Here is a 12,822-nt window from a genome sequence, read left to right as displayed (position 1 = left end):
TTTTATTTTTTGGCATTTTCTAGTACAAAAGACTTGCGGGTAACTTTATGAACTTGGATGGGGTTATTTCTTCAACAGGATTGGCTTTTCAATAAGAAAAGCTCCAATGAGGCGTTCAGCATCCGTCTGGGAATACCGAGTGTCCACATGTCTAGAACACAGTTGTGCACCAGTGAGCCTGGAGGGACAGTCCCCACTGCCTACCCAGACCTCGGCGTGGCCGTAGTGCGGCCAGCCTTTCAGGCCACTGGGAAGAGAAGAGGGACAGCCACTGGCGTCCGTGTTTTGTGATTCTTTGGAGTAAGAGCCAAGGGTCCTTCATCGTCTGTCTAGTTTTAATCGTTGGCATTTTGTTTTTCTTCCGTTTCAGAAGAAGCCATTGAAGATGTGGAAGGGCCCAGCGAAGCAGCTGCTGATCCCGAGGAGCTCGCCAAAGACCGAGAGGGTGGGGGCGAGAAGGACCAGAGCAAGTGGACAGGTTAGTGTGTGCGGCTGCCCGCGAGCCCCTGGCGTCTCCCCTGAAACAGTGACGCTCATTGGGTGAGGGAGAAGACACATCCCAGTCTACCCAGAAAAACTGCTGGCTGTGGGCAGGTTGGAGGTTTTGCTTTTTTGAGTGGTCACCTTCATTCTCCTATAATGCTGTATTAAAGAATTTAAAAAAAATTTTAATGACCTCCCCAACCTGCCAAGCCATCTTCTTTATTGAGCATCCAGGTGTCTGGCTCTGTGCTGGGGGTTTCTGCGTTCTGAGGTCACGTTTCTTTAGCACCCTTCCCTACTGTTTTGCCCTGGGCGTGAGTCTTTCATTTGAGGTCCAGTCCTTTATCCTACCTGCAGACAAGCCTAGCAGAAGGCTTGCCATATGGAACTTGATCGGGGGTCACCCCGGAATCTCATAAAGCATCAGTGGGCTTCATCCTGCCTTTGGGGGCCTGGGCAGGCTCTGCAGAGTCTTTGTGTCCTACCTTGCCCCAGGGTGAGCACCCATACCTTGAAATGCACCCAAAGGGGAGACAGGTTGTGCAGCCAGACAGGAAGGTGTTTTACCAAAAGCAGAAGAAGTTGAAGAGGTCAGGAAAGGAAGTGCTATTTCTGGAAAAACTGGCATTGAGAGAAGGGGAACAGCCATCCTTCATGATGATCGGATTTCTGTATCGAGGGAAAGACGAGCCGAGACTAAGAAGAAAAGCTTAGATGTTTTTGAGGAGGAGCAAAATCACTTCTGAGAAGACTTATTGGGACAGATAAGTCTCCCAGAAACCACCACAATAATTAGAGGAAACGATGTGACAAGCAACAGAAATTATTGTATTTGGTCAGCCTAATTCTTACTGCCTTCCATTATTAATATTGTAATACTTTGATTTTTTTTGAGAAAATATTTACCTTCTGGAGTCTGTATAGGTTGGACCTTTGTTACTTTTCCAGGCACAATTGTTCTTAAATCATGCTCGGCGTTGGCCTTCACTATTTAAACAAGATACAGAATCTTGGAGGGAGGCCAGAGGAGAGCAATGAAAATGACTGAAGGCTGAGAAATATTGCCTCTGAGAAGAGGCTGAAGAAATTGGGGCTATTCCGCCTGGAAAAGAAAAATGTCAGAGGCAGCATAACAGCTTCCAAATGTCAGGAGGGCTGTGCGGTGCAGGCGATGTGGCACCGTCCGCGTCTCCTGGGGGACAGAGACGGGGTCACTGCCGCCGGGCAAACGGACAGTGCCCTAGGCGGATTTTACTGTCCATGCTGCTTACGCCCCTTGGAACTGGGCTCTGTGGTGTCCAGAGGCCTGTACTTGACCTAACGCTGAGCGACAGGGCTGAGCATGTGCACCCTAGGAAGAGCTGTAAGGTAGGACCAGCAAGTAGTGGATGGACGTCTGTGTTCAAAGGCCCTGAAATGGGGCGAGCGTCGTCCTGGGTAGCTTTGCATGGACCGAGGCCTCAGTTTGTGCTGTACCGTTAAGGTGAGGTCTAAATAAGCTTCGCAGACAGACAGCAACGACACGTGCCTGTCTGGAGGGTGTGAGCTGGGGAAGAGGGTTTCCCAAACGCAATTCGAAGACCGGGTAACCTTCTAGACTGCCTGCCCTTGGTTTTCACGGTTTTAGTGCCTGGTTTCTGATCCTGGCTCCGCCACTTACTAGCCGTATGGCCTTGCTCAAGGTTCCTTACCCTTTCTGTGCCTGTTACCTCACCCGGGGTAGGGATTAAAAATAGTACCTCATTTCATAGGATAGCTGAGTGGATTATTTGCATATGGGAATCTTAGAACAGTGCCTGGCATATAGTGAGCTCTGTGTTAGGAAGGATGAAATGTTTTCTTTGTTCGTTTCTTGTTTTGGGGTTTGTTTTTTTTTTTTAGTTTTTTTTAATCACTTAGTTAAATACGATGAGAAAAACTAGTAGCAGTTTCTCCTCAGTTCCTCCCGCATGAATGTAAAGGTTTCCAAGCAGCATGTGGCTTCTGGAAATCTTGAGAAGCAGAGAGGGGACAACATACAAGGATTTAGCAGATCCCCAACCTTTTTGGCACCAGGGACCGGTGCGCCTATGAGAATCTAATGCCCGATGCTCTGAGGTGGAGCTGAGGCGGTGATGCCAGCGCTGGGGAGCGGCTGCAAATACAGATGAAGCTTCTCTTGCTCGCCCACCGCTCACCTCTTGCTGTGCAGCCCGGTTCCTAATAGGCCGCGGACCAGCACCGGTCTGCGGCTCCAGGTTTGGGGATCCCTGCTGCAAATGATATCTGGTGCCTATGTTTTCTGCATCCTGTATGCTAAGGACACTAATAAAACAACAACAAAAAGTAGCCGCCATTTGCAGAGCTCCTGCGGTGTGTGCCAGACCCTTTGCTGGGTGCCTTGTATGTGTCTCTGTAATCTTTACACCGGTCGAGGGCAAGCTTTAGAGAGGTGGTTCAATTAAATCACTTTCAAAGAGTTTATAATTCAGTGGGAGTGTGTCTTCCCAGTGCTTGTGGACATGCTAGGGAATTTGGAGCCTACTAGAAGGCTTGGAGTGAGCACAGTAACGACAGATGCCTGTAAGCCTCCACTTTCTCATTCATTCATTCATTCATTCATTCATTCATTCATTCAAACATGAGGCCCTACCGAATCTTTATCTCTAAAAGACAAAGACAAGACAGAGAAAGAGAAGAGAATGAATGACTCAGAGGTTGCACCTTGCCAGTTGGATGGTAGTAGAGAGAGAAGAGGGAATCCTTTCCCAACCCTTGTAAATGGTCCTCTTTCGACCCGAAGCATAATTTTGTCCGTTTTGCCTGAGTGCGTAATGGCGGGCTTTACGAAGAGCTTGGTCGATGTGATCTTGGAATCAGTGTGGGTGCCAGCCACCTCCTCTGAGCTTTCTTTGGGATCTTCAGTATTTTATAAAAAAATGTCTGCGCTGGCTCCATTTACTCCCTAAATTGAGCTGTTCCTATCTGATTCAATGTGACGAGGAGTGCTTCCTCCTGGCAAATAAATAAATAGTGATTTCACAATTTGCACTGTTGATTAGTGGCTGCTCATGATGCAGATTAATAATATTTCAAATGGGCCTGGATAATTGGCATTTTCTCAGCTATCGATTATGTCGTTTGGGGGTTTGTGCAGGAATGGAGACTCTTCACTAAAAATTTTTAGTTATTTGCACATCGGAACGGTACCCTTGTTTCCTTTTTTGGTGTCTTTGGGAGCCCACTTTGGGCTGCTTTTATTGAGATGGCGGGTCTTTCACCTGAGTGGCAGCAAGACAAGCAGGCTAGTCCTGCAGAACACGACAACACCAGTCCCCAGTCGGGGGCCGGGGGCCCTCCCCTTGTGCAGAGTTCCGCTCATCCCAAGTTCCGTGAGGTGGCAGGCTCGCCCTCAGGAAGCGTGGCACCCAGTGGGGCCTCGGGGACCCGCCACAGTCGTCGGAACACTGTTCCTAGAGATCAGTGCGCCCCATGGAACTTTCTGTGCCGACAGAAGTGTTCTGCATCTCCACCGTACAGTGGAGTAACTACTAGCCACGTGTGGCTATTGAGCCCTGGAAGTTAGTGAATTTAATTTAAATGGCTGCACATGGCTTGTAGCGACATACCAGACAGTGCAGCTCGAGCTACTCAAAACTACCCTGAAAGAAGGCAGGGCAGGTATAATAACTTTCCTATTATTATTTTTTTTTACTTATTGGGGTGACACTGGTTAATTGAAAGTTATACAGGTTTCAAATGTACGATTCAGTAATGCGTCACATGTTTGTTGTACCGTGTGTTCACCACCCAAAGTCAGATCTCCTTCTGTCACCATGTATTTGACCGCCTTCACCCCCTCTGACCTTTCCTCCCGGTCACCACCGAGCCGTTGTGTGCGTCTATGAGCTTTTGTTTGTCTGGGTCATTTGCTGCTTTCGGTTTTACATCCCACGTAGAAGTGAAATCGTTGCGCTCTAACTCGGTGCCAGGCACCGTCTGAGTGTGTCACATCTGTCCTTCCTGGCGGGCATGCCGTGAATGGCTCGGGGGCGCACAGGGGTGCTGATTCCCACAGCCCTCGGGTTGGCCAGGTGGGCCGGGGGGCTGCCGATGGCTGTCACTTTCTGCGTGTGCCACGATGTGAACAAGAGGCAGGACGCTTTACTTTGTATACCTCATGTACATTATTTCATTGGACTCTCGCGCCTCTCCATGAGATAGATGCCGTTGAGCGGTCACCTGCGCTCCCCGCCGTTTTCGGGAGACGTGAGCTGAGTCCCGGAGCCCAGGTGCGTTGTGAGAAGGCATGCAGACGGCTCTGCTGAGTCCCGGAGCCCAGGCGCGTTGTCGGAAGGCATGCGGACGGCTCTGCTGAGTCCCGGAGCCCAGGCGCGTTGTCGGAAGGCATGCAGACGGCTCTGCTGAGTCCCGGAGCCCAGGCGCGTTGTCGGAAGGCATGCAGACGGCTCTGCTGAGTCCCAGAGCCCAGGCGCGTTGTCGGAAGGCATGCAGACGGCTCTGCTGAGTCCCGGAGCCCAGGCGCGTTGTCGGAAGGCATGCAGACGGCTCTGCCATGCGCTCTCTCCAGGGGCCGGCTCCCCGGGGGCGGCACCGTGCCGTCCAGTCACGCGGTCTCGTCGTCCTCGTCCACGTGTGAGGAGCAGCACTCACTCTCCTGGAGCTGTGTGGTGCAGGCAGCACGACCAGCCACCCGTGCGTCCAAGGTGACTGTGCCTTGTCATCAGCCAGCGTCGTGGTCAGTCTGGACGCAGGTTGGCGAAGTGCAGAGAACTCTAGATTTGGAGGTGTGAAGCCCACCAGGTAGCCAATGACCTTGGTCGAGGGCCTGAGCCTCGTGGTGCCTCGGGTGCCGTGTGGACGAGTGACACCCACCGGCCCCAGCCCGGGTTCACACGCACAAGCTGCCCAAGCAAGTGTCAGCGTCTCTCGTGGGCCAACGGGGGGTGCAGGAAGGGTCTTCGAAGCAAAGCCTTTTCCCTAATGCATAGCCATTTCCCCTGTCTAACTTTGTGGTTTTCTGTTTTGAGATGTGAAAATGATCCCTTATATTCTTTTAGCAGTGTGGACTTGAAAGTGTGTGTTTTAGATTGAAGAGCCCCCAGTGTCAGCAACCGAACAATAATTAAGGCAGTGATTGTCCAATCAATCATTAATTGCTATGAACTAAGTGATACGCAATTAATGTGATGCTTTATCACCAATAATTAGGGGAAAAATTGAACTCTTGGCAAAGAATCATAGCAAGATGGTTATTTAAATACTGTAGCCGCCCTGGTTTCCAGCCACAGAGCACTAAGTGGGGTCTAGTTAAGCTAATTTGAGACAAGATGACCAAAGGGGTGTTGGCGTTTTAAAAAAACAAAACAAAACAAAACAAAAGTGAGGGGAATAGCCCAACTTCAGCTAACACCATGATAATGCTTCAGAAACCCCTAAATGATGTTCCTATTCATAGTTTTGTAAAAGTTTGAGTTGGAATTATCGTTTGAGTGCTGTTTTTCTTGGGAAATGGCCTGAAGGGATTTTATTTTAATTTTTTTTTTTTTTTTTAAATCCATGATGCTCACCTAACACAGAGCAATTAGTGCAGTGGAGCGTCCCTGATTTGAATCTATGGAAGATTGCTATTAAAGGAGGTATTAATGGGCTGGCAAGGTCTCGGTGACTGTTGGGGAAAAGTGTGTTTATGGAATAGGGTGCTGGCAGGCATGATTTCAATCGGGTTTGACATGTTTAACATAAATGTATAGAGCACTGCTCTCGCTGTGTATGAATAATTCCTGCAGACCCACTGCCTTTGTAATTACCGAGGTTGAAAAAAAGCAGGTCAGACACATCCTGGTGGAAATCTATTACCAGCGCTCCCCCCATTCCCGCTGCTGTGTACAGCTTTGTATAAATAGGGATGCCGTTGTATGGGGAACTTGGTGTCCGAAATGTCATCTGTGACAGAGAATGGAATGGAACTAAAATAAAACCAAAAAACAAAACTTTTTTTAAATCAAGTCCGTAAAGCCAGAAGAAGGTAGGCGCTGAGAGGCAGCATTGTGTGTTGGGAGCAGCTACTGGGAGTCAGAAGCCCAAGACTCGGCCGCCGCGGTCAGCTGCCTGACCCTGGGTCTCTGGACCTTACTTTCCAGTCCTGTAAAGCGGCACTTCGGACTCAGGTTTCTTGCAGTCCTAGGACTCCTTAAAGACAGAGCCGGAGGAGGGGCGGTGGGCCAGAGCGTAGAATCTTGGAGAGTGTTCGTTTCCAAAGTCAGAAAGCTGGTGGCTGCGGAGGCTTTTCCTCGTCTGTGGCTTGTCGAGGGCGCGTGGGTCAGGAGCCTGGGGAGAGGGGTCCAGTAGGCTCTTTCCATGAAGGTGGGACAGAGCCAAGCCCGCCTTTCTCGGTGGGGCATTGGAGCACCACAGTCGCACGCAGTCCTGTGTGACTGGGACCCATCGCACTGCTGCCACAGCTCAGTGTGATGGGGACATGGGTGGGAGAATCCTGGGAGGCGCATGTGGGCGCCTCTGCGTGGCCGCCCGTGTCCCAGCCCTGTCGTGGGCCGGGAACCAGGCCATTCGCCACCACCCCGCCTCCACAGAAACCATTTCGGCCTCATTCTGTGCCCTTCCGGCACTTGGTTCCATTGCCCCACCTCACCCAGCAGTGCGGTGCGTGCGAGGGAAAGCCGGGAGCCTGGCTTGCGTGGCCCCTTTGCGGTTCACATTCTTGCCAGCGGAAACTGTTTTCTGGTTTCACATTTTTGCACACAGATGGGAATCGTGTGGCCAGAGTCCACGCGTTCCCCTCCCCCACCTCCACACCCACCCTTTTTTTTTTTTTTTCCCAGGCCACTCTCAGTATAACTTGGCTGCTTGAAGCCACTGCAGGCAGAATTCTGTCTCACAATTGCAAACAAACCATTTGAACTATTTTTATGTCGGGAAGCAAAAATAGATGTAGGGTGTGGTACGTATCTGGACTCTCCTGAATTCCAGTAATTCGGAGGTCTTGGCTTGGAGAATTTATTTGGTAAGTCGTAAGAAATATAGGGGCCGCATCAACTGAGCAAATATTTTTGTGCAGATAGCTAAGGCAGTTACAGGATAGGCAATAAAGTAAGGGACTCACTTTGTAGAAGGAGCGTCATATGTAATTACATAACTATGCTACAGTGTCATGAGAATTATCAAAGTATAGATAAAGACCCATGAAAATGTAGATTAAGGAACAAATCATTTTTCAGCACTATAGAAAATACCTTACAGATTTGCATATTGTTCTTGCCAAGGGGCCGTGTTAATCTTTCTTGCTTTGTTTCAGTTTTAGCTTTTGTGCCAATGGGGGAAGCACCTCTGTTATTAGAATTATGGTCATGATTTTACAAAAAAAATAACTATGGCGCCTTTCTCATGGGATATCAGAGCACTTTTGTTAGGCTCTTACATTCTTCCTGGGTCCAGCATCATCTTGACTTTGCAGGCGAGAGAACTAAGACTCATAGATGGGAACTCCTGGGTGTCAGATTTCTGATCAAACCCCAATTTGCCTTCTGGGTCAGCGATGTAGTCCCCAGATTGTAAAGCTAAGAAACACATAACATAGGAGCTTTCTCTTATCGTTAAAAGAAGATCGGAGGAGAAAACTTAAAAATGCTGTTGTTCTCTAGTTGTCAAACAGAGTTGTCAGCTCTTTATGGTCAGGGCTGTGAAGTATTCGTTTATTAAAAAAAAAAAATAATAAGACTTTTACAAAATTTAGAGGGAGGTGGAGATTCCCCATTATCCTCGGCCCCACACATGTGTAGCTTCCCCCGTTAGCAACATCACGCAACAGAATGGTACTGTGTGTGTGTGTGTGGGGGGGGGGTATACGTGTTTAACCAGTGATGAGCCTACACCAACACATCATAATCCCCTAAAGACCATAGTTTACGTAGAAGTCACTGTTGGTGTTGTGCATCTTACGGGTTTGGACAAATATACCATGATGTATATCCATCCTTATAGTATCATGCAGAGAATTTTCATTGCCCTAAAATCCTCCATGCTCTGTCTGTCCATCTCTGCCCAACCCTGCGTTCACTTATTTTTGTAATCTCCAGCATCTAGCAAGTGCTTAACATTGTCTGAATGTTTTATTAGCAATCTTGGCTAACAGCATAACCATAAACACTTTCAAATCCGAGTTGTTCTGTTTCTGCGTTTAGGACCTCAGACCCTTGGGTTTGCAGGACTGCGCCATGTTGATATGCAGAGAAGGCAAACCTTGCGTGTCTCTGCTTGTCCTTAAAACTAGACCTCGCCCCTCACTCTGTGATTCTGTGGCCACACAGGGACCCATATTATTTCCCAGAGACACTTCTAAAAAATGAAATCACAGCAAACCACATGTTGGAGCCCTCATCATGTGCTCGACTCCGTGTCGTCTTCATGTGCTTGATCTCTTGTTCGCCTCACACGAACCCTGCGAGGAGATGCTCCTATCCCGTAGACAGATGAGGAAACCGAAAGTGTGGTCGGGCGGAATGCTCGAGGTCACACGGCCGGGACCTGAATCAAGTGGCCAGCACTGCACACCGCTGAGCGCTGCGACTCAGCCAGCGGCCCTGCTGCCTTTGTCTGTAGAGAGCTTGGCCATGGGAGAATAGCATGCAAAACTATGCATTCTTGAGGAGCCCCCAGAGGTGCGCCAGAGTGCGTCGCCAGCCCTTGACAAAGGTCAGTGTCCTAGGCCTCCGGCGCACTGTGAGCAGACTGAGTGTGGGGACTCAGTGGAGCCCGAGAGAAACGTGGTCGTGATTATGTCTCCGTGTAGTGTTTCTCTCTCTCTCTCTGCACTGCACAAAATTCCAAGAGGAGACCTCTCCAGTCTTCCTGGTCACTTTAAACCCACGGGAGAGAGTGGAGCATTGCTCCCATTTTCCAGCCTTTCGGGGGCCTGAGCGATGTCTTTCTTCCCCAGATACAGATTTTCACACACTCTTGCCGAATCGGGACAAGCAGAAAGAAATCCTTGATGGATCATGGGGAAAGTCGATTTGTTAAGGGTACTGAAAAGTAAGGTTCAGAGCCTTTGTGTCTTGTCACCATGCTGGGCCCAGATTTTATGTGTTTATTTTCACAAATTCGGTTTCACCTTTAAAATTTAGTAAGCATCTTAGGAAGATAGGTTTGGAATGAAGAAAAACCTGGAAGAGTACTGTTCTAGTCCAGTCTCTGGGAGTCTGTGCTTGTTAGGGCTCAGAGACCCCGACTAACCTAGTCAGCGTTCGATTCGATGGGGACTGGACAAGCCTCTGCCGTTCGACTCCGGCCTGGTCCCAGAGTGTGACCCACGTTGCCCCTTGTTTTGACCTACATCTTGTACCTTTGGACTTTTTCTTCTGTCAGTTCAAGTGTCTCTAAGGTCCTTCCCGTTCTGGTTTTCTCCAAGTCCACGGCTGTCATGAACTTGTAATTAAGCCGGAGGACAGAGCAATGATGCAGACCCTGATGTGTCCCCTGGCCGTGGCCACCCACCCTCACAGAGCACCGTGACCGCGGCTGCTGAGGGCATCTGTGCGCAACTCAGGAGGCCTTGCCAGGGGGAGGAGGGATACTCTGGGGGAACTGAAAAGAGACCAAAGGCCTCAAGGCAAGAAATCACGTCCCTTTGGTCCCCAGCTGCTAGCAGAAGCCAGGCTCGTGGTGGCAGCCCAATGACTAGAGCATATTAAATAGACCGTCAGCTGATACTGGCCTAAACAAGGTGGTGGCAGGTGGCTCTGTTTGGACTGGTGGTTCAGTCCCAAGCCTGACATGGAGGGAGCAGGGTGTCTTGAAACTGGACGTGGGACGGCCTTTCGGGGGCTCAGATCAGTGTAGTTAAGCAGCCTTCTGCGTATTTCAACAAGGAATTAGTGCAGCAGATTGATGCCTCTGAGGTAGGGCTTTAGCTGGAGCCCCGGTCAGCCTGGGCCTGCCGCTCCCCCCGGGGGCTGCTTCCTGGCAAGGCAGAGGCCGCAGAGCGTGGCACGATCCCCCATCCCCAGATTGCAGGCTGGCGCACATAGGGGCTAGTGCAGGTTTCCGCGTCCTTCCCAGAGCTGGGGCAAAGGGCGCCTTGGGCTGGTGTGGCCTCAGTTGCCCAGACCTGAGAAGCCAGCACTGAAAAAGCAGCTTTCTCCTTCTGCCAAGCGGGAAGTGCCTAGAGGTATTTGCCATCTTTTCAGTAAGGTTCTCTAACCCCTAGACCACTGACTGGTACCGGTCCAGTCCGTGTGGCCTGGGAACTGGGCCTCACAGCAGGAGGCGAGCGGCAGGTGAGCAAGTGACGCTTCCTCTGTATCTGCAGCCGCGCCCCAGCACCAGCATCACCGCCTCAGCTCCACCTCAGATCATCAGGCCTTAGATTGTCACAGGAGCACTGGGCTCTGGTGCCAGAAAGGTTGGGAACCGCTGCTCTAGGACATGTGGGAATATCAGGACTTACATGAGCAGGCAGTGGGTCATATTCTGGATTACACTGCTAACAGGTCACTTGGAGGTCATTTATTCTGGATTTCTTGGAAAATCCGTCTTTGTTTATTTTAGAGTGAGCAAATTCCCTAAAGGACAACCATATTTAATCTTTTACCTTTGACCCGAGGGGAAAATCACCTAGCTTTGAGGCCAGGCCAGGCTTTTGTCCCTAGTGTAGATGGTGAGTGTTGGGTTGGCACATCCACCCACACCTGCAACCACAAACTGATAGCTTTGCCGCCAATGGCAGAAAGCTTTGGCTCTCACGGTGGTGCTGCAAGTGTGGTCTTTGGACCATCGGTGTCACCTGAGAACTCACTAAAAATGCACATTCTGTTAATCAGACCTATTCTAGGGAGTGGGGCTGGTGATCTGTGTTTTAACAAACCCTCCAGGACATTTCCGACCACACTTGAGTTTGAGAACCCGGGGGCGATGCTCTCTCAATGACAGGCAGGAGGCCCGGAGACTGACTTTCTCCTCTAACTGGATGGAGAGTCTTGAGTCTCCGCCAAGGCGAAAGAGGTACCGAGCTTTCCTAGAAGGCTGGAAAAGCGCCTGGGAGAAGCACAAGCCCTGAGTCTTGGCAGACGTAATTCTGACGAGCGGGTCTGGGAGCGGGAGAGACGTTTGGTCAGAGCAAAGGGTCCCAACAAAGAGTGATTGAACACCTAGAAGTCTTTAAACACTACTTAAAAAGCAATACCTAGGTGACGGGGACAGAGGACCTCTCTCTACCATCCCCACCCCCTGGGCCGTGGACCTGTACCCATCTGTGCTCCGCGAGGAACCAGGCTTCACAGCAGGAGGTGAACGGTGTGTGAGCGGGCAAAGCTTCCTCTGTGTCTGCAGCCGCTCCCCAGCGCCAGCATCACCGCCTCAGCTCCACCTCGGGTCACCAGGCCTTAGATTCTCACAGGAGCACCAGTCCCTGGTGCCACAAAGGCTGGGGACTGCCGTCCTATTCTTGCAACTTCCTGAGAATCCATAATTATTTCCAAATAAAAAGGAAAAAATAATAACACCTAAGAACTTCGGAATTTTCAAAATGCTGCCCTCTCTCTAGTCCAGCATTTTGACGTGGAGGAGAAAGAAAATTAGCTGATCCCTGAGTACCACTTTCAGTCATCTGCAGTATAACTCCATGTTCTTTGAAATCCTTTATGGAAACAGAAAGACACATCTGATAGGTTGATGGACCTGTGTATCTCGCTAGGCATATTCTACCTTTTGAGTAGGTGGTCGTACCACTTGAAAATGCTTTCTGGAGGTATACAGGAGCAGCATAGCCTGCAGGGACTGAGAACGGCACTGTGTTTTGAATAGAAGGTTCTTGACTTCAGGGCTGGACTTTGAGACAGGTGCCACAACAGGCGGCCGGGAAGGGAGAAGCCAGGTTTTCGCTGGCCGCGAAGCCACCCCCGCTGGCTGTGCCCGTGCTTCTGCTTCCCACGGGGTCCGGGATTCCTCTTTGAAACATCTTCGAGTGCTCGGTTGGAGGCGGAATGAGACCCTTGCGTGTTTGAAGACCAAGCTGGCAGCAGAGCAGACCCTTTAAAAGAACTGCTGTTCTCTGTAGTAGGGGAGGAAGAGAATTTAGCTAGATTTCTGGCCACTTATCAAATGCAGTAGCTCTGCGGGAGATGCAAGTACGAAATCCTAGCCTCCCCTCTGGGGAGGGAATTGCGAGCAAATGCCAAGAGCGGCTCTACTTCCAGCGACGGCGTGGAGATCGCGAGGTCCAGAGGCGCAGATGGCCCTCGCAAAACAGGGCCGTTTTGCTGCCTTAGAGAGAGCGTGAGGCCTCTGAGGAGCTGAGGGCGAAGGGCTGTGGCAAGAGCACAC

At 50.3% G+C, this 12,822-nt stretch overlaps 1 protein-coding gene across 4 annotated transcripts in view; it reads left to right on the top strand.

Annotated features, from left to right (window-relative positions):
• Positions 1 to 12,822, top strand: part of ZFHX3 (zinc finger homeobox 3) — a 232,558-nt gene that overhangs the window by 187,648 nt on the left and 32,088 nt on the right. For 3 of the 4 annotated variants that reach the window (XM_016146869.2, XM_036232107.1, XM_036232105.1), the window contains one exon: positions 371 to 478. In XM_016146869.2, the coding sequence (XP_016002355.2) occupies positions 371 to 478 (108 nt within the window). The remainder of the gene's footprint in view (positions 1 to 370; positions 479 to 12,822) is intronic. The other variant, XM_036232104.1, reaches the window with a different exon arrangement.

Source organism: Rousettus aegyptiacus, unplaced genomic scaffold (genome assembly GCF_014176215.1).
Source record: "Rousettus aegyptiacus isolate mRouAeg1 unplaced genomic scaffold, mRouAeg1.p scaffold_m13_p_14, whole genome shotgun sequence".
Lineage (NCBI taxonomy): Eukaryota > Metazoa > Chordata > Mammalia > Chiroptera > Pteropodidae > Rousettus > Rousettus aegyptiacus.
This window is presented reverse-complemented; position numbering and strand designations above follow the sequence as displayed.